This window comes from Arabidopsis thaliana (genome assembly GCF_000001735.4).
Source record: "Arabidopsis thaliana chromosome 1 sequence".
Taxonomy (NCBI): domain Eukaryota; kingdom Viridiplantae; phylum Streptophyta; class Magnoliopsida; order Brassicales; family Brassicaceae; genus Arabidopsis; species Arabidopsis thaliana.
The window spans coordinates 4,083,368-4,104,949 of NC_003070.9; the positions used below are offsets into that span (position 1 = coordinate 4,083,368).

Below are 21,582 nucleotides of genomic sequence, written 5' to 3' on the forward strand. Positions count from 1 at the left end.
CTAGCCCATTATCTTTTGTTAGATATCTTCACGTCAATTTAAAAATCCTAAAATATCTATTTTTGTTTTAAATGATCATAGGTTAACAAAAAAGTTCGTCAATATAACATGCACTAAAACGAACCACTAAGGTATATAAGTCATAGTTGAAAATAGTTAAGTTTTAATGGACAATCTATTCCAGTACTGAATATAAAACATGATAGAGCTTTTAAAATGTTAACATCCTTCATTTTTATTGTGCGAAAACATCCATAATCTAAAATATAAATCGTATATTGTAGAATTCAAATGTCACACCTAGTGATAAGAACATTGATCTTTTGGCGCGGATCAATATATAGAATAAAGAATTTAAGATGTTTCCGCAGGCATCAACGCAAGTTTAACTGCTGGAATTTCTAAAAGAGTTCAACGTTCAAATGAGAAGTTGTAACGTTCAATTTAAGAGTTTCAACGTTAATTACATGAAAGGTTTGTTGTAACGTTCAATGAAGTCACAGAAGAAGGAAGCAAAAAGCTTCTCAAAAAACTTCTATTGCATTTCATTTTTTTATTTATATGTAAAATATAATTTAATTTCCTAGTTGAAAATTGATAAATCTATTTTTTACAAGTAATGGTTAAGTGGTGATGTTCTAAATCTATGTGGCATGAGGTGTAAAATTGTACATTATTTTTTTATATAAGCAAAAAAGGTTCTTTCATGTGCAATACTCATCATCATGGTTCTTTATAGAAATTAATTTTTTTTTTAATTTATATTTAGTAAAACAATTTTTTTATTGTAAACCATTTGCTTCTACTATAAATACCCCTCCTCTTGATCAAATCTCTTCACTCATCAAAACATCACATACACTATTTTTCTCCTCTCCTTATTGTCTATATATTTTTCCTCTTTAGCTTTTTCATTTCGAAATGGCCACCGTTGAGGTATTCTCTTAATTTTGTTGTTCGTCACATTATAAATCTATATCTATAATTCATTTTCGCTGTTAATATTATCCGGAAATGATTAGTTATCAAAATCTTTACAATATTTATCATGTATGATTCTATCAAGTGAGATGGAACGGTATGCAATTTTTCCGTTTAATAATGTGTTTTCGCTTACAGGTTGAACAAGTCACTCCAGTAGCAGTAGAGAACGTTGAGGTACCAACAAAGACAGTGGAGGAGACAGTGGTGGAGACAGAGGTGACCCAACAGCCGGAAGAATCCGTCCCCGCCGTGACAGAACAAAAATCCGAAGCACCAATTGTAGAAACAAACGAAGAAGTGGTTGTGGAAGAGGCAGAGAAGAAAGATGAAGAAACCGAGAAGAAAACAGAGGAGAAAGACGAGAAGACAGAAGTGATCACGGAAACTCCGGTAGTTGAGGAGGAGGAGAAGAAAGCTGAGGAAGTGACCGAAACTCCGGCGGTTGTGGAGGAGGAGAAGAAGACAGAGGTGGTTGAGGAGAAACAGACTGAGGTTGCGGCTGCTGAGGAAGTCGCCGTTGAGAAGGCCGAGGAGTAAAGAGGAAGGAAGAAGCTATATATGACCTTTTTTGGTCTCATATCGTTTTCTGTTTATTTTATTTTATCAACATTTCATAAGTATTTTCTATGTTTGTTGGGTTTGTTATGATGAAATCAGATGTTTGGATCTTTTAATGGTTGCTACATTGTTTACATGCTTGGTCGTAGCAACAAAGTACAAACTTAAACCGAGAACATGGAAGATTAAAACCGTTTATGTCTACATGCAAAAAAATAAAAAATTACATCCCTTTTTCTAAATATACAACATAACATTATTCAGTTTTTCAAAAAAATAAGTACAGATGAAAGTTTTCTTAAGAGATACTATAAGATCGTACATTTATTTGGAACTTTTCATATTAACTGTAAACGTTAACAATAAGACGAGAGAATCTAATCAATGAATATAAATATTTTGATCATTTCATCAAAGAGGAGTAATTAAGAGAAATTTAAAGAGGTCAATCCGTCAATGATGCAATCTTGAGTGCAAAAAACCTAATATTCTTGGTTTTGAAATTTGAATCAAACAAAGTTACTTACCACAGTTACCTTTTTTTGTTGATTGACCAAGATTGTGGGCTTTTAATCTACAATCTACTCGGGTTAGAGCGTCGAGCATGTAAAAATTGTAGTATTTTCTTCTTTGGTGGTGAATTCTTCTTCACGCAACTATTAGCCATTACAGACGTCGACAAAGTTGCTCTTTTAGTTGAAGCATTATAAAGCGGCATATTTTACAAAAGGCTGCAGACAGTAGAACGAGTCAAAGACTCAAAAGTCTTATAATGCGTTCTGTGGATGTCAAATAGACAATAGATGTGATGATATCGTTTATCGAATTCACTTAGTGGGCTTGGGTCTTGGGTTTATATTTTTGGGCCTACTTTAGTCGGTCTGCGAGATCAGTAGGCTACAATGCTATATGACCCAAGCCCATCTTGGCATTTTCATGATTTCTTATTACATCACAATTATGAATTATCAATTATGTATGTGATAAAAAAAAGGAATTTGCAATAGATTTTAGTAAAAATTATTTCTTTATTATTTTATTTTATTTTTAAAGTATAAATAAATAAGATTTTATTATATAATTATAAATAAGATTTATTGCAAATTAGTTAAAAACCGGTTGGAATTTTCTATGTAAATCTTAATATATGATGTATATTAATGTTAATATGATCTTATTCAAGTAATACATAAAAATTAAATTTATATGGTGACCCCGATCTTACACCATTTCGTTTGTAATAATAGATGTGAGAAACCTATTTTATAAGCAGAAAAAGACGTTTACGTACGTAGTTTATCAACGGTGTTGCCTGCGTCTACAAAATTATCATATCTTCGCAAACCAAAAATAATTATAACAAAACATATCAATAAGGTTTATCATATCACAAGTCAATACTTAACGTCCCAAATCTGTTTATTGCAAAACTTGAACGAAAACGTACATTGCAAAAGATATCCATGCTCCGACGATATCCACTAGTTTGTTTTTGGATTTTAGCCCATTATATATACTTGAAGTTCATGATTCAAAATCAAAAGATTGAGATTGCTTCTACTGTTTCTTGCTTACTCACACGTTATAAATAATTTAGGAGATATTCATTGAACTAATAGCAAGAAGAAAACAAAGAGAGTTCACGGGCTCAATATGCATCCACCGAATGTATAATTGCTTCTTAGGGACCATCCAACTCTGAAATGACACGCAATACATTGTGACAGCAAACTGTGATGACACAAACTCACAAAGTGTAATTAAGTTCTTTTGTTTTAAATGACCGAGAGAATGATCGTGAATGAATCTATATTTACTACTAGCATCTCTAATCTGTTGATTACCTCATATAACGATGAGATTTTAGTAGTATTACTTGTATCAAAAATGATAAACTAATTGTACCCTTTTTTCTGTTGGTTTTCCTTCTTCTTTTAGTTTATGTTAAGATGATAATTGTTTTTGTTAAAGAATGGATTAATAGGCATAAATGAAAATAAAATCACAATGAAAAGGAGATGAGATCTTAGATAATGCATGAATGATATAGATTAAAATCCAGATATATATTTAAGTGAGAGAAGCATGTGAACCTTAAATGGTATTAAAATTCAGGTTGATCCTGTAAACAATTTTTTACTCTAGTGGTATGTCTTGTGGTAGTACTAGTGAGATCATGGAAGAATCTAACATTCTATATTAAAGATATATATAGGTCAATCCATTAATTATATAAATAATAGCTAAAAGGCCATGGTTTTTCAAATACTTTTTTCTCATTATTATAAAATTTTGTTAGTCAATTATTCATTTTATTCAACAATTTTACTCAAATATGATTTATCATAGAGACATAAATCCTAGAGTAAGATTGGATTCATTATAGAATGAAATAGCCATCATAGAGGAAACGTATTAACATTTCACATAGGTAGTGAAATAACATATACAATATTATAAAACTATGTGTTAATCGACTAATAACCAATTAATGAGAAACTAAAACATCTGTTAGAATATGAGATCTTGAGTGTTACAGTATCTATGGCATTGTCACAGAACATTCCTCATTGATTGATTATGACATTTATATGTGTATTTATTCATCTAAATATCTAATGACGGCCAATTGCCAGCTAAAATTCGAAACTTTAACGTTGCGTATATCGTCTATATTTTGAGACTTAGTAATTTATATTGATTTTATTTTCTTTGATATTTTTACGTTTTTGCCTTGATATATATGAACAAAATCCGTTATAGCCATCGTCCGACCAAGAAAAAAATCCGTTATATATATATCTAGTATTGGATAATGTTTTACGTACCTTAGAGAAGATCGGATTTTAAGTTGCTATAATTAGTTTATATATATGTAATAATATCGCAGCCAATGCCCAACTATATATGTATAATGAATTTTTTCCTTCGAAATGCATGTGGTTTGAGACCATATTGGTCTGGAATCTTTCAACTTTATCGAAGTGGTGACTACTACTATCCCGAAAAGACGAAACAAAACAAAAACACACATTTAGTTTGTTCTCCACTTCCTTCCTAGTCCCATGTGACGACCAAAAGAGATCTTAATAACTTACTCTTCAATATATCCTTCACTAGATTCTTTATTCACTGGAAATAATCGTTTGTTACATTTAGATCTTATATATGTATGTTTTTGTTTTGTTTCTTTGTAGCCATATTTTCATTCGATAAGAGTGTTTAAAGTTTATCGATATAAATCACCAAAAAATTTAAGGTCTGTTTTATCATCATTTGCATGTACGCTGAAAATTATTCTATGATAAACTCAAGAATTAGACTTAATTACGTCGGAAAGAAAATTAGACTAAATTACGTAAAAATATGTATATATTGGTGATATAACTAGTCCCGGCTAATAAACATTTCATCTTGCTTTTTCAAACGCTAGATATTATAATATATGTCAAATGTTTTTTCAAAAATGGGGTTTGCTGAAATGTCTAAATACGTTATCAGCCAATGGTTTTTCTTTTTAAACTTCATTTTTGTCCTCGGACCGGGTAAAAACAAATACTCATCATCAATCCTAAAGCGTTTTGAACTTAAAACCATCTTTCATATAAATATTTATGGATTATCAACCAATCTATGGTAATTAACTTATGTTTTTTTCCTTCTATTAGCTAAAGATCAGAACAAGAAAATTAATCCCTTCCCCGCTGTAAAAACACATCTGTTTGTATACACAGTAGATTTTCTCCTCCCCACAGGTCAAAATATACTTGTTTGTATAAGTATTTGACGGCATTTAATTTGTTTGTATAATGATGTTTGGGCATCCATATCAACATAATATATATATTGGTAACTATATAATTAAATGTGTAATGCAGTCATGCAGTTTATGCCTTTGCATGAAGACAATAGTAATAAGGACGCAACGTTTTAAAAGATTGATCGAGACGTCAGGCCCGAGAGCTCAGTTTGAGACAGTTGTCTACTATAAGATCTTTCCTTGCATTTGTGGCCCAAAATATATAACTCGCTTTTTTTAATGCAAAATTTAATTTTCAAGTAAATTTAGTTGATTAATTACAAATTGCAAAGAAAATTTAGGATTAGATACTAATTAATACCCTACATATTCCCCCAAATAGATAACATTTTTTTTTGGTGGGTGTGGGGGGGGGGGGGGGAGCAAAACCCCCAAATTGATAACTATAATCTTTTCTATCATTGATACTAAAAAGAATTTTAAAATTGTTTGTTTGTTTGTACAGTCTGTACGTAGCGTGATATTTTACCAGTGATATATATTTTACCAGAAAAGACATATGTTCAAAAACTTTTTGATATTTTTCTTGTAATTAGTTTTATGTATATGATTATTCGTGAAAGATCCATGCACTAAGAGTAAAACTTATTCCATTGCATATATCAAAGAATCTGACATGATAAATCCGAGAACTGATTATTTCTATTTTATTCTGACGAACTTATAATATCTTCTTCTTTTTTTTGTTTGAAACTTGAATTTAATATCTCATGCACGTATAAGTGTATGTTCTTATGAATTTTATGTTTGATCTATATTTTTCAGATTTGAAATTTAAGATTTTCTTGATTCACCATTTCCTACAGCAGCTGTAACCCAAGATTTTCTTGATTCACCATAATGCTTTAGTAAATAGCTTTTTATTTCTTATTGAATAGTTTTTTATAGTCTTACATGTTGTGCCATAAATTTTAGAAATTTATTCAACTAGATATTTTTGGATGATTAATACAACTGGTTAAAAACATACTCTCCTATACTGATATACATTTTTCCTAACAATCTACGATAAGATAAAAGTGTAATGGGTAGACTTCTCTTGAAATGAATTAGTGCTTGTATACAACAAATATGAACCAAAATATTTGGGTAGAACTGTAGAAGATACAGTCTATATATATAAACCATAAAACACAATATTCCGTATAATAATGAATCCATAACATAAAAGTTAAATTCTTATTAATTCATAGAATCATAATACAAACCAATACAACAATACCCCCAATGGTAAGAGTATATATAATAGGAAATAATGAAACTGTAAACTTCAGGAATCTTACGGATCACCCCAATGAACACCAGAGCAAGCAGAGTAGAAGAAACCACAGATCAAGATATATAAAGACACAATATAAGAGTATAGAGAATCACCCTGTCTCTTTAAAACAAGAAGATAAATTAATACACACATAAGTGTATTTAAATTATATATCAATATGGTTTTTAGCATTGGAAGCCAGGAGGAAGTTGTTTGCTGCAAACATTAAGGAGTAGACTTAAAGATATTGGGAGGTTCAAGTTGATTCCAAGAATGTTAGCCTTAAGAGCGGTGCAGAGACAAACGGCTGCCTCAACATCAGCGAGTCCTTGGATGAGGCTGCAGCATGGCTCGACCGGTGGCTTGCCAAGGGTCAAGTCCAGGAGGCCGTTGAGCACATTAGCGCAGACACCGAGCTTGAGGGTGTCTTTAGGGCACTTGCTCGAGCCAGAGCTAGGGCTTGGGGTTGGTTTAGGAGTTGGCTTTGGCTTGGGAGAGGGGCAACCTCCGCCGCACGGAGTACAGCTACCACAGGCGGAGATTGTTGTGAAAAAGAGAAGATTGAGAGCCAAGAAAAGAGCTATGGAACTTGAAGCCATTTTTGGTATATAGAAAATACTGTTTACTAGCTAGCTAGGTTGTGAGTGAATTGGGTGTGGAGAAAATGAAAGAATTGAGATAGGTTTTATAGTGGTTTCAAGAAAAGCCCAAGAGCGTCCGATCCATAAGATATATGATGGGATTTTTTTATAACAATAAGTATAAATGATTGACTACCATTATCATAATTTTATTGATTACAGTAATATATAATAAAAAAGATTGAATGATTGAAATTAGGGACCTTGAAATTATGTACATGGAAGTTTACACATTGTCCATTTGTTTATATGAAGATACGAAATGTATTATAACTGTGATGTCATATTTGCTTATAGTTTTGGGATAAACTCGTTGTCGTTGTAATCTACGCGAAACAGGATCGATCCTCAACTAGTATAGATGTATGTATGTATGTATGTATTATTATTATTATTATTATTATTATTATTATTATTATTATTATTATTATTATTATTATTATTATTATTATTATTATTATTATTATTATTATTATTATTATTATTATTATTATTATTATTATTATTATTATTATTATTATTATTATTATTATTATTATTATTATTATTGTTTTGTGCAAATAACTAGCTAGATGCATATGTTCTTTTTTTTGTTATGAGTTACGACTGCTAGCTTTATAATAAGTTTGATTTTCATGTCACAGTTGTATAAGTTATATAGATACAGAAAATTTGCGATTTATAAGTTCTTAATTAGACTTTCTAATTTTTAAAATGAAGTCTTTGGTGAATGTTCTTCAATGAATCGTATGTACACTAATTTTTAATTTCTTTCAAATATTTACACCAAAGAACCTTAAGTCTAATATAAGCACAACCTACGTGTGAGATGATCAACACAGTATAGAGTGACTTTGCCACCAAAAAGGAAAAAGAAAAAAACACAGTGTAGTATTAGACTATAGATAGTGGTACTGCGCGTAACCAAAATCAGGAAAAAATATGATGTAAATTTATACCTTAATACACTCACAATTTCGTAACTATGTATTTAATAATATCATGTCCTTAGAAAAATACGATGTACATTTATACCTTAATACATACAAAAAATGTTGATTAGTCATATAAATTAGCATAGATTTGTTTTTCTTCACCTATATCCTATGATATTGCTACACATTTTCTATATGACCATTTGTATTAGAGTTATTATGGGTTGGACACGTTTTATCATGCATTTTTTTAAGGTTCAAATATATATGCACATAAACCACTATTTATTTTCTCAATGTTTTGAATTTATTTTTCTACTCAGTGCATATTGACCACATCCTAAAACTAGCTCTGCCTCCCACATATAAAAGAAACAATTTCCCATAGCTAAATCCAAGAAATATTAATTGAGTTCCTTGGCACTATTTCCTCTTATGATTTTCAGTGAGTTCAGAATTAAATTTAAGTAAAAAAATTACTATAGATTAATAATGTTTTACATATACATAGCGAGACGATAATGCCTTATTACACCTTAAAAACTCGGTCCCAGCTTATAATGTAATTGACAAAAAAATGATAGAATAATATATATGAAAATGTAAACACTCTACCATCTAAAAATGATATGTTTGATTTTATGAGGAAAATGTACATTTTTTTGCTGCTGTTAAAGTCACCTCTAAATATAAATTTACGTACATTCTAAAACGTATAATATTCAGAAAAAATATCAATACAAATATTGACAGATGCGTATATGCGTAATGACTAATAGGCATCTACCAATATTGTTAGACATGGTTAAGTTGATGGTGCATGGAACAAAACAGGCCAGTGATAAAAACAAGTTAAAACTTCAGTCATATCCGCAATCTGCAAAGATATTTTATAATGCATGGTTGCCATAGAAACCATGTGATAGCGAGTGACAATGCTGGTTCTCTTGTGCCCTTCACAAACAAATGTAAAACAAGATAAGATTGATCATGAGAGTACAACGAAGCGCCTCACTGCAGACACATATACCAAAGAAATCTTCATCTACTTACATTCGTCTAGCTGTCACTGAATGATTCGAAATGTGTATATATTAAGATCTTTGTACACAATATAGATGACTTGATATCAAATTTGATCATAAATACGTATTAATTAAAACGTAGTATGCCATCACTATCAAAAGATATGTTGATAAAAGATTATCCTACCATTGATGGTACCGAGTTTTAACCCAATAACCTTTATATGGCATGTAGATGTAGTATTTATTAAAAGAACAAATTGCTACACACTAAAAATGCGAAAATTGAACTATTAAGTTAAGAGTTAAGACTAAGGTAATTTCTTTTTGAATAAGCATATACATGATAATAACAACCAATGGAAAGAAACACGCCAAATGTAAAATAGAATTATACCAAAGAAGCAACTAAAATGTAAAATAGAATTATGGGAACTAGAAAAAAGTAACTTGCAATCAATCAATCAACCATAGATCACCAGCTTACAATGAAATCAATGCAATAAAGTAAGCAAATGATTTGACAGAAAAAAGAAAGAAAGTAAGCAACTGATTTTCCTAAACATGATCATTAATTATGAGATTATATAGAGCTCCTCAATATTTATTACTGTCAAATAAATAAAATCACCTAAAGCTACTAAAATCCTATTGATAATCTTCGTAATAACTCCCTCTGTTCCTTTTTGTTTGATTGTTTATAAAAAAAATTTGTTTCTAAAAGATTGATTTTTTAAGTTTTCTATGTAATATTTATTGGTTAGTATTGGTGAATTGTAATTTTCAAGAAAAATAGTTAATTCTCATTGGTTTAGAGTAGGGATGTCAAAATGGGTAACCCAACTCAACTCATAATCAAATGAGTTTAAGGTTAAATGAGTTATGGGTTGACCCAACTCATTTTGTTAAATAGGTTGGGTCTACCTATAACTCATTTAATATGGGTTAACCCATTTAAATAATAATTTAATTAATTATTATTATAAAAATAATAAATTAATAATGATTCATTATCATCAAACTTAGGATATTTACGGATTCCACTTTTTACGGATTTACGTTTTTGACGAGAAAATCATGGGTTTACGTTTTTGGCGGGAAAATCTCGGGTTTACGTTTTTGGCGGAAAAATCACGGATTTACGTTTTTGGCGGGAAAATCACGGATTTACGTTTTTGGCGGGAAAATCACGGTTTTTTGTTTTTTGGCGGGAAAATTACGAGTTAACGTTTTTGGCGGGAAAATTACGAATTTACGTTTTTGGCGGGAAAATCACGGGTTTACGTTTTTGGCGGGAAAATCACAGGATTTACATTTTTGGCGGGAAAATCTTGGGTTTACGTTTTTGGCGAGAAAATCTTGGGTTTACGTTTTTTGCAGGAAAATCACGGGTTTACTTTTTTGGCGGGAAAATCACGGGTTTATGTTTTTTGGTGGAAAAATTACGAGTTTACTTTTTCTCAATTTCATCGATTGTATATTTAAGAAATTTGGAAAAATATTAATTTTATTAAATTGGTTTAGATGTGTTGGTTAAACTTAAATTGACATTGGTTTAGAGATTTTAGTTGGTTTAATTCAATTTTACAAAACTTATTGGGTTAATTGGGTAAACCATTAAAACCATTAACCATTACAACCCAACTCATTTTACTCATCAAACCAATTGACTCATCAACTCATTTGACCCATCAACTCATTTGAGTCAAAAATTTTAACTCATTAGGGTTCATGGATTGAGTTGAGTTGAGTTGACCATGAATTTTGACCCATTTTGACACCCCTAGTTTAGAGTTATAGAAAACTGTAAAACACTAAAAATAATACATTTATAATCAACATTTAATATGTTTTCTTAATATGTGTGTTTTTCTAAACAATCAAACAAAAATGAACGGAGGAAGTACTAATTAAGTAATTAGTGAGAAACTGTATTAACCGTTCACTAGTTAAGCTCATAAAACTAATTCTCATTGGCTAGCCTAAGTTTACTATACTATTGGGCATGTAATGCCTTGAATTCTATAATCAGGCGAGTGCAATCATAAGCATTAAAATCAAATACCAATCCATAGACTTCACATGCATGATCTATCCTATACCCAAAATTGGTAACTACTTACCCATAATAATCTTTTTATATATAGAAATTAATTATAACATAACATGCTTGATGTGATGAAGAAGCATAATAAGATTTTAAAAGAACAACTAGGAGCCGAATAAGGCGGAATAGGCCCTGTTAAGTTAAAATTTTAACAATCGAACAATCAAACCCGGAAAAAGATTAAGGATCTTAGTTGAACCAGTTGAGTCATACACACTGATTACGAATCACAAATCAAACTGTAGTATAAAACAATTGCAACTTGGCTTTCCACCCCCACACATGATTTTTGTTATTGTTCATAAGAAAACAAAGTATTTCTTATTATTATTCTTCTTTAAAAACAATTCTTATTATTATTCACTTCACGGGATTACATAAGAATTCTAAATCGCCCATTGGTTCATCTTGTGATCCATTGGATGGCAAATGATATTAAATTATGTTTTATTCGGGTAATGGATCTATAAAATTATCGGTTTATTTTTATATAACAAAAAAGGTAACGAAAAATATTGTTTATCATCAAGCGGTCTTTGCCTAATTAATGACGTTTTACAAAAAAAACTCTGAAGGTTGTAATTCATATGATCCCTAGAAGAAAATTATCAACTTGGTGACATATGCGAGTCTTGTGGTTCACCGGAGAACGGGAGCCCTAACTGGCTTTCACACTTAGCCCCAATGCTAATCATATCCTTACCTCTAGTCACATTAAGCAACCTTTATTAGGGTTTAACTAGAGATCAATGGAATCCAACAGAATTTTTCCACAGCTCTCTTCATATCTTTTAATCTCATGTTTTTTGCGCATGTTAGTGGCTGCAACACTTGCTTTCCACCTACCCCAATTCCTAACCTTAACCCTATCAGCAATCCTACAACGCCTAGTTGCTCAAGAGACGCCATAAAACTTGGAGTTTGCGCCAAAATACTAGACGTTGCAGTCGGAACTGTCATTGGAAACCCATCCGACACGCTTTGCTGCTCAGTTCTTCAAGGGCTTGTCGATCTTGATGCTGCCGTATGTCTTTGCACCACCATTAAAGCTAACATTCTCGGGATTAACATCGACCTTCCCATCTCGTTGAGTTTGCTCATCAATACTTGCGGCAAAAAGCTTCCCTCTGATTGCATTTGCGCCTGATAAGTTGTATATGGATGAATCTATCAAGTAGTTTTATTTTTTTCGTATGTTATGCTTCTCTTTGTTTGGTCGGTTCTCGTCTAACTCATCCGCATGTATTCTTGTTTTAGCCATGTCTGACAATCTATTGGTTCCTACTTTTGTTGGGGTAAGTTTTTTTCTGTTTCATGCGTTTAGTTGACAAGTCTTAAGGGTATTACCACTAAAAACACATACAATGACAATATAATGATCCGATAACAATTTTTGATGTTTTTCCATGATTTATCTAAAATATGTTATTGTAGATATTTTAAATAGCAAAGATCATCCAATTATATTAAATTTCGAGGAAAGAAATGGATTTCAAGTCAAATATCTCGGTTTATAAAAAAGTAAATTTAGAAAACGTGTATTAGCTAGATTACCAGATAATAATGTAGATTCCAACTTGTAACATATAGTTAAAATATACATCAAATACTCTCATGTACGTAGGGTTGCTGTCTTGCTGATATATGGGGTTAGGGTTAGGAATTAACCCATCAGATCCTGGCGTAAAATATACAAGAATTAAAAGATTTAATCATCTTGGTTCTGACCTAAAAGTATAAAATCATGTTGGTCAAGACCCTTAACTGTTCCGATTTACTTATATTCTTTGCGGTTAATATCTGGTATTTGTAGATTTTATAATTAGTTTGAATTTATAGCTTATTATATCTAATTACACGTTCACCTTTGGACAAATATTTTAGGCCACTTGTGCTGGTCTCTGTGTAGGGTGTTCCACTCCAAGTTCTTTTGAGTGGGGTTAAAAGGATCAGTAGAGACCCTGACAAAAAAATACTGCCAAAGCAGGACCAGACATACTTTTTATATTAACAATCTTTTAAAAAACTTATATAATGGAGCTTTAAAATTATTGTAATTTGACATTAAAATAGGAAAATGGGAACCCGTGACACGACCAATCTGCGCATGCCACCACCTAAAGAAGTAAAAGAAAATGAAAGTAATTTGTACATATACGTGCATGGCTGGATATTTACCCCTTGTTCTATAAATAAAATTCTTTGAGAAAACATAATTTTTTTTATTTTATTTTTTTGTCAAGGTGAGAAAACATAAATAAGATGTCTTTTAAAAGGCTAAGATGATGTGATTGTCAAAAATACAAAAAAAAAGCTAAGATGATGCTGGTTATGATAAACTGATAATGCAAGTTGCAAATTCAACATTTTCAAAATTGTATATTCATAAATCCAAGATCTAGAGAGTATAGTTCGATCGTACTACTACCTTACAAGAACTAACCAAGCAGTGGACCAAAAATTTTGTATCTGAAGGTAAAACTGGTATATCGGCCTATTATGTGCCTGATGGATCATAATTTTAGTGGATCGAACCCCGTTTCAAATGATCAAACAAATATTCAAACTGCAATTACCATAAGAACTAGACAGATTTGGCCCATCAAATATTGAACCCATTAACAAACACTTTAACAACTAATATATTGTGTAGCCCATTAGTAAAGAGCGTTCGGCAAATTATTATCAAATATAAGATGCGAAAACTCGATCGAGATTTTACGTTTTCACATTAAAGATTAAGAAACTGCAATAGAATATCCTAAATATGAATTCCAACATTAATTTTTCTTTAATACTATAAGTAATTATTATCAAGTTCATACATGTTTCATTGACGACATTTATTTTCTTGAGCGTCATTGTGAAGCGGAAAATCTAATAATTCAACGGCATTGAAATATTTATGTAATTGTAGAAACTTATTAATTAATGTTATAACGTTGAAATGTCGATGTAATGAGAGCTTCTAGCTAGTGTCTCTTGGGTAACTCCTCGAAGCGCAAATTGAGAGATGCGAGACGCGAAAACTTGGGTATGAAATTTTGACTCATAACTTGTGATCAATTTCAACGTTATAATATGAATGAGAATAGTTGCCGAATGTTTAGTGTTTGAATAATGCTTATAGTTTGAAAAATGTTTGAATAGTGTTCTTATATTTTTCTCGAGTGAAAATTTATTATTAGTGTAAATCTTCGATCTGGTAAGACTAAAAGGTAAAAACTTATTTTAAACAAACACAGCATTTTTATGTTCTATAAAACAATAAAATTAAAAACGTAAAAGGAATTCACCATGCAGCCACTTGCTTTAGGTTTACAACTTTTATTTTATGTTATAAAGTATTAACATGCATATTGTAATTTTGAAAGCAAAACAATGTAAATGTAACTAAATGTAAACAAAAGATCGAACGAAAGTAATTGTTGGACAGAAAAATATATCTTAGTTTCCAGGAAATGAGTTTAGTTCACTACTTAGATGCCTATCTTGAAAAACCTTAGCAAAACTATAATTGCCATTGTTTTGGGTTCAACAAGTCTACTTGCTGCTTTTACTAGTTAGTTAATACATCTCATTAAAAATACACTTTACCATGGAAAAAATAATACAATCCACCACATTCTTTTGAATTCTATTTTATAATGACCAGAAAAATCCTAGATTTTCTCATTTATCTACACCATAATTATTATTATTTTTACTTCATTTATATAAGTATGCATTCAAGTTTTATACACATATTTAAATGTCAGTATTTTAGTAACACATACAATATCATTTTAAGTGAGACCGTCTAAATTTTGTAAAATCTATAAACTACAAATTTAATTAATAATATATTTAACATAATTCTAATATATATATAAACGTTTCAATAATATAAATTGAAATGACAAAATTTAAATTTTTGAAATGTCACAGTTATCTTAAAACAGATAAATTGCATCTTACAAATAACTTATCTACCACTTGTTATGGTCGAACATAGATATTTAAATAAATAATCTAATAGGCATGACGGAATTCCTCAGAGTATGGTATGTCGCTGGAATACCCATGATGTACGTACAAGAATTTGCATTTTAGTAAACTGAAAACTACTCCACAAAAAAAGCTATAATTATCTACAAATTTTTACAATGGAAAGTCATAATAATTGTTTTGTTTACAAATGGACGTCTTTCAATCCAATTGCAAGGTAAACATTTTATTTTATATCCGCGAGTGATTTGTCAAGGGTGATTTTTCTAGTTTTTAATTTTTATGTATATGCATACAGGTTTGTGTGTATGCAAATACTAGAACCAAGACGAGGCAATATGATCGATGGAATCTTGTAATAAGTTTCTAGCATAACTTTTAGCACATTTATATATTTGTTTCTAAGTATCCAAGACGTGCAAACTTCATTGCAACCTAGTCGACATGAAATCCAGCTATAGGAACTTATAGGTTATAGATTATATCTCCCTTTTTGACGTGGGCTAGGTTACATCGATCTAACGCATCAATTGTAAGTAACAAATATAAAAATCTTAACATTTTAAGATATTAAACTATTTATACATACGAAAAAGCTAATTATTCGCAACACTTTAGTAAATTAACGGCATGCAAAAAAGCATAGGTATATTTTCCCTTTCTGAAGTAGGTATTCTTGAGAATATATAAAATCGAGCATAGGCATTCTCCCATCTAATTTCTGAACCTTTATGAATTTCAGTTTCAAAAATATTTGACAACGAAAGTTATAATCTACTGTTAGTCTTATTAATTCTGTTAATTAGAGATATCATCTGTTTTTCAATATATATGTAATCATTAATGCTAATCGTGAGTTTCATCTTCTTGGAAGATATGTGTACGTCTGGAAAATCCTTGAAAAATGAGGAAATGCTACTAGTTTTACTATAAAGCTGAGATTCTCAGGGGGAAAAAAAAGAGGAAAAGCAATGCATATTCACAACATGAGCAATGATAAGTTTTGAAGAGGGTGAGATCCAACCTTTTAGGATTAAATAATATAAAGTTTAAAAGAAGCTCATTTGATAGAATGTGTTGGCCACATAATAAGTTGTTTCCTGCCTGGTGATATCTGGATAATGATAGAGAATCTTCTATACCAGTTAAGGCGTTATTTGCTTACCTTTTTGTAAGCAACCCTTGAATGAAGCATTTAGTCACTCCATATATTAGATAATACAATTTATGAACATGCAACATCTTTCAGTTTAATTAACCTTTTTCAACTACAATTTTTAAAAAAATCAAGAAAACAAATCATAAGAAGTATTACTTAAAACATTGTTTTAATCCGAATAATTTTATGTTCTACTTTAGGTTTGACCGATATTTCTAATTTTATATATATGTTAACACGTTTTTATGAACGGCGATTTTTTGAAATAATTTTGAAATTTTATATGACATTAATAAAAGACTGGGGCATATTGTTACCGTTTTACAACTTGAATAACTTAGCTTTAGCTTCCTCATTATATTAGCAATCAACTAATAAAATAGGTCGGCATTACTTTACCTTATACTAAAACAGGAGATTCAAATTCCCATTTGGTGTACAGAATAATTACATCAGCTTCATCATAAAGAATGGAATAAATAATCAGAATATTATTTTGTTGTGTTTTTGGCAGCAATATTATTATTTATTATTAAGTCAACCATTCGGAGTGGTACTACCAAGTTTTTAATATATATCCTTTAATATGATCATGTCGTCATTACTAAACAATCATAAAGGTTAATAAGTTCTTAAGCTTTATTCAATAAGATCAATACTTCCAACAGATTTCTCACAGTTAAACTGCTTTTTTTTACATTTTTATGCCAAAAAAAAATGCTAGTATACAGTTCAGCTGCTCAGATAGGAATCAAATAATTTAAACTGAAACGCTAGCTGTTGAATATCGACATCTTGTATACACATTAATCGAACAAGATTTATTATAGTTTATTTTTCAAAAGTAAACAAACTGCGAACTTGTGTTTTCGTTTTAGGACATTGTGAACGTTTAGACAGGACAAACGACTCTAAGTAAGTTGTCTTTGCTTAATTAAAATTAGGTATATACAAATGATGTCTTTTGAGAACACCAAAAAGACCATATATTTAGATGTTTGGTTCATTTCCAAATATCAGGACGTACTTAACAATATCATTTTCTTTTGCAGTGATGTAAGGTGTCTTTCATTTTCGATTCCCCTCTTCGCATTATCTATTCGTAAGTCTTTTTCTAATAAATTGTCTTTCAGTAATTGTTTTAACTTTTTTTTAAAACGTACACTAATAAATATATGTTACTATGTACATAAACATTGTTTTAAAATCTCATTAGGTTAACAAAAAAAAAAAGTCTCTATTTATGTAGCATAATCGATAAAATGTCATCATTCGAATTCACTTCCACATATTATATGTAAGGTATTTAGGAGAACATGAGTTCGATTATCGTTAAAAATGATTATCAAAATCTTATTTCGATTCTGGAAAATGCATGGATATCTAAATTCGTAATATTCATATTAAAAAAATAACCAATAAATAATGGATCATAATAAGTATTAATGGTTTTTTCCGCTGTTAGTAAAACTTGTACCCAGGATCCGGTCATGATTCCGCAAAAGCTACCCGAGATATCACCTTCTTTTGGTATATACACATCTAGTTCTCATATGTCCTGTCCTCGTAATAAAACGTGATAATATGGTTTTGTCCCCGTAAGTCAAAAACAATTATTTCAATTATTTAGTTATTTAGGATTTGACTTTTTTATCAGGAGAGAGAGCTTGTGCCGCCCATTGGTCATCTAATTATTTCTTTTCCGACTAGAGACACCCAAGTTATTAAATAACTCAACTACGGTTAAGTTAACCAGATGAGTATCGTTTAATATTGTTAAATTTGAGTTCGAAGCTAATTCTATCTTCGTGATCTGAAAACCACAGTTGTGTTAGTCCATACTTATGAAATGTGATTATGTTACCTAGTTAGATGAATTTCGTTTAAATATATCATGAGTTTTGAGTTTGAAATGATTCTACTCTTTTTGAAAAAGAAACAACTTTGATCAAAAATATTACAGTACAGACGAAACATAGGTTAGTGTTTGTAAAGTTTGGTATCTCGTAGAGATGATCATATTATACCAATATACTTATATACTTATTTATGATTTCAATAACATATGTCAAAAAGAAAATGACATGTATATGTAAAAAAAAACATATGTCAATTTACTTGTGTTTAGCAAAGGCATGTAACACGTATTAATATTGAAAAGTAATCAGAGAGTCTAACGGTTTAGGGTCTATCCATTTTCACTTTAAAGACATTTAAAAGTTTGTAAACAGCCTTGTAAACTTATGAAAAATCAAATAAGAGGGATGCAATAGTTTTGCAGAGTTCTAAATTTTAACTGTGGAGTCAGTCTCTTATCATCCGTACACCAACTTGGTTAAAATCACTATCACAACTACCCCTTGAAACTATTATGAATTTCGTTTGTACATGCAAGTGTCTACAATGATTTAATGGGGAGGTTGTTGGTTCAAACTTTCAAATCAATCGTTTTTTTTTCCTGATTTACTTTGTGTTTAAATTTTACTTTTACTTAAGTTACATTTTCTTAATGCTTAGTTTAATTTTCTAAAAGGGAAAAACTATGATTTATACGCGGATACGAGGGAGTGGGATGCATTAAACAAAATTCAAATTTGACGTCAATTAAGCAAATTAAAACAATAATCTGTTTCACCTTTTTGTGACAAGTGGACGTCTTCTTTCTCATCCAAGTTAGCCATCTATTTCTCCTAAACACATTGTTAATTAGTTTCATTATTAGTGACGAAATCAAGACGCCGTAACCGATAATTCTAACATAATCCCTTTTATAATAAGAAGGATACAATTTCAAAGAACATACTAATATTTACAATATTATTTAAGATTGTATTATTGAACAAGTTGTCATTCCTGTGTTTGGTCAACTATGGCCTTTGGGATACTCAGAAGGATTCCATACCCAATTATTTAATTCGATACCCTTCTTCTACATGATTCAATCAATCCTTTTAAAAAATTGAATCTGTATTTTTTTTCTTCCTTCGTCACCTGCTGGAATATTAATATCATATAATTAGTAATAAATCATTAAGTTTTGTCAATGTTACACATTTAGACCCTACAACTTTATTTAATTTTATCTATCAAGCTAACAAAATAAGGTACTAACCAGTTAATGAAATTAAAATTGAGGATATACATATAGTTTAGTAAAAAACTTTGATCGATACCTTATCTGAATTGAAACTATTCTGATCTATCCTAACAATATTAAAAATGGTTTACATGCGCTATCATCATTTTTTCTACTAAAGGATTTAACGCTTATTGTAAAGGCCTTTTTTTTTTTTTTACTCTGATGGTTTGTCAGAAGATTATTCGTTAATGAATTATACGTTTGTTATAAACTGTAAATCTTCATTTTGAATGTAAAACTCAAAAATTAAAATTGAAGCAAAAGGTAGTTTCCTTGTTCGTGCTAACTGCTAATGTCGATTAAGATTCATCCTCTTGAAATGACCGAGTCAACGCTGAGGGAGAATCTCACGTGGTCCTACCAACTATCACGTGCCAAAAATCTGGGCCCTGAGATATACCTATAAGCAAAAGCCAGCTCCGCCCAAAACATTTGATCCATCCATTTTCATTTTTATTTTCCAATTTTGAAGTTAGGGTTTATTTTTATAAGTTTCCATTAATTTATTTTCTTATTCCTTTTCGGAGGATGTGTTTATTAATTTAATTTCAATAGAAGATAATATATTTGGGTTCACCACTCGTTCTCTTTTTCTTTTTGGATGGGACTCTTCATTGTGACTTTTTTGTTCTCGCTCTTCCACAATCTTTGGATGTGTACAAAATAATCGATTGTTGGGGATATTATAGTAAATTTAGCAATATGAAACTAGCAACGAAGAAAGTGTTTATTGATGGGTTCAAAATTTCATCGATCTGCATATCAATAACTCGGAAAGAGATGGATCATGACACATAGTATACAATAAATTTTATAAATTTCGAAAATTAACTAATTGAGGATAGAAATTCATCAATTACTTAATAAATAAATAAAAAACTGATTCAAATGTATGTTTTACTTCTGTAACATACAATTTCTTGCTTTTCTTGAAAATTGACTCGTTTTTTATATTGGATATTTTACATAGACTTTGAGACTTATTAATAAAACTAACTAACCATCTCTTACAAATTGTTGGAATAAATTATTTTTATTTTTCTGTTGGCTCTATAAAATGAAAATGACCTTTGTTCTTCTTCTTTATACTCCTATATATGTTTTCTCCAGAGAGAAAGAGAACCATTGAAGTTGCGAGACTTCCAATTATATATATAGTTCATGAAAGTCCTGTGACCATGCTCTTTATTTATTTTATTTCACTATACGTTAAATAAATGGAAAGTAGGGTAATAATCATATTGCAGCATGATTCATTTTAGTGGCGTCTAAGAAGCATTCATTTTGAGCCATTAAATCTCAAGGTAGACTTTCCCATTAACACAAAAGAAGAAAAAATTGGTACGTAATCATACCAACATCTACAAATCTTTGGTTTCAATTTTGTAACAAAGACCTAGATTGTTGACAAACAAAAAGCAAATACCTAAAAGGACTTTTATTGACTTCTATAAAGATGTTTTGATTGAAATTTCATATAATTTAATAGTTTCCTCAAACTATATGCAATAAAATTATAATTTGATAATTACATGTGAAAGAAAACATGACTCTCAAATTAATATGAGTCGATTATCAATAAATTTTTGTGATATGGCTGTGCTGCAGAACAACTGAATGGGCCTAGAAGTAAAGTTGATATTGAGCAAACAAAAAACGAAATAGATTTTTTTTTTCTTTTGGGCAAACTCAAAAAACGAAATAGATATGCCTCGACAATACTACAAAATCTCAAATGAACAATATTGATGAAAATGCGTTTGTAACACAGAAATCAATTATTTTGAATTATTTTCCATATATAGTACAGACGTAAAAAACATACTGTATTATCTTTCATGGAAGTAAAATAATTTTCCAAGAAATAGAACAAATGTAAAACAGGTGGTGGCTAAAACTGGTGCTTTTAATGGCTAATGCCATTGAATCACTGACAAAATGACCGATGACTTCAACTTAAAAGTTC

The 21,582-nt window shown here is 30.2% G+C and overlaps 3 protein-coding genes across 4 annotated transcripts; 2 read left to right on the forward strand and 1 right to left on the reverse strand.

Moving 5' to 3' along the window:
* Positions 1-794: 794 nt before the first annotated feature.
* On the forward strand, positions 795-1,818 carry AT1G12080 (Vacuolar calcium-binding protein-like protein). 2 transcript variants are annotated; one of them, NM_101080.2, is made up of 3 exons: positions 795-936; positions 1,120-1,200; positions 1,303-1,669. In NM_101080.2, exons 1-3 carry the CDS (start codon positions 922-924, stop codon positions 1,519-1,521), a joined length of 315 nt encoding a protein of 104 aa, NP_563898.1. In that variant the 5' UTR covers positions 795-921; the 3' UTR covers positions 1,522-1,669. The 2 variants fall into 2 exon arrangements, with proteins under 2 accessions (NP_563898.1, NP_849650.1); NM_179319.5 differs by having other exon boundaries at positions 1,120-1,818.
* Positions 1,819-6,296: 4,478 nt separating this feature from the next.
* On the reverse strand, positions 6,297-7,490 carry ELP (extensin-like protein). Its single transcript, NM_101081.3, has one exon. The coding sequence runs from the start codon at positions 7,220-7,222 to the stop codon at positions 6,809-6,811; it is 414 nt and encodes a 137-aa protein (NP_172673.1). The 5' UTR covers positions 7,223-7,490; the 3' UTR covers positions 6,297-6,808.
* A 4,388-nt stretch (positions 7,491-11,878) lies between these two features.
* Positions 11,879-12,516, forward strand: AT1G12100 (Bifunctional inhibitor/lipid-transfer protein/seed storage 2S albumin superfamily protein; the record flags this gene model as incomplete). Its single annotated transcript, NM_101082.3, has 2 exons — positions 11,879-11,906; positions 12,108-12,516. 2 exons carry the CDS (start codon positions 11,879-11,881, stop codon positions 12,476-12,478), a joined length of 399 nt encoding a protein of 132 aa, NP_172674.2. The 3' UTR covers positions 12,479-12,516.
* Positions 12,517-21,582: the final 9,066 nt, after the last annotated feature.

What these genes read in the sequence shown, in the direction of transcription:
- ELP (NM_101081.3), bottom strand. Translation starts at nt 7,222, where the DNA reads ATGGCTTCAAGTTCCATAGCTCTTTTCTTGGCTCTCAATCTTCTCTTT.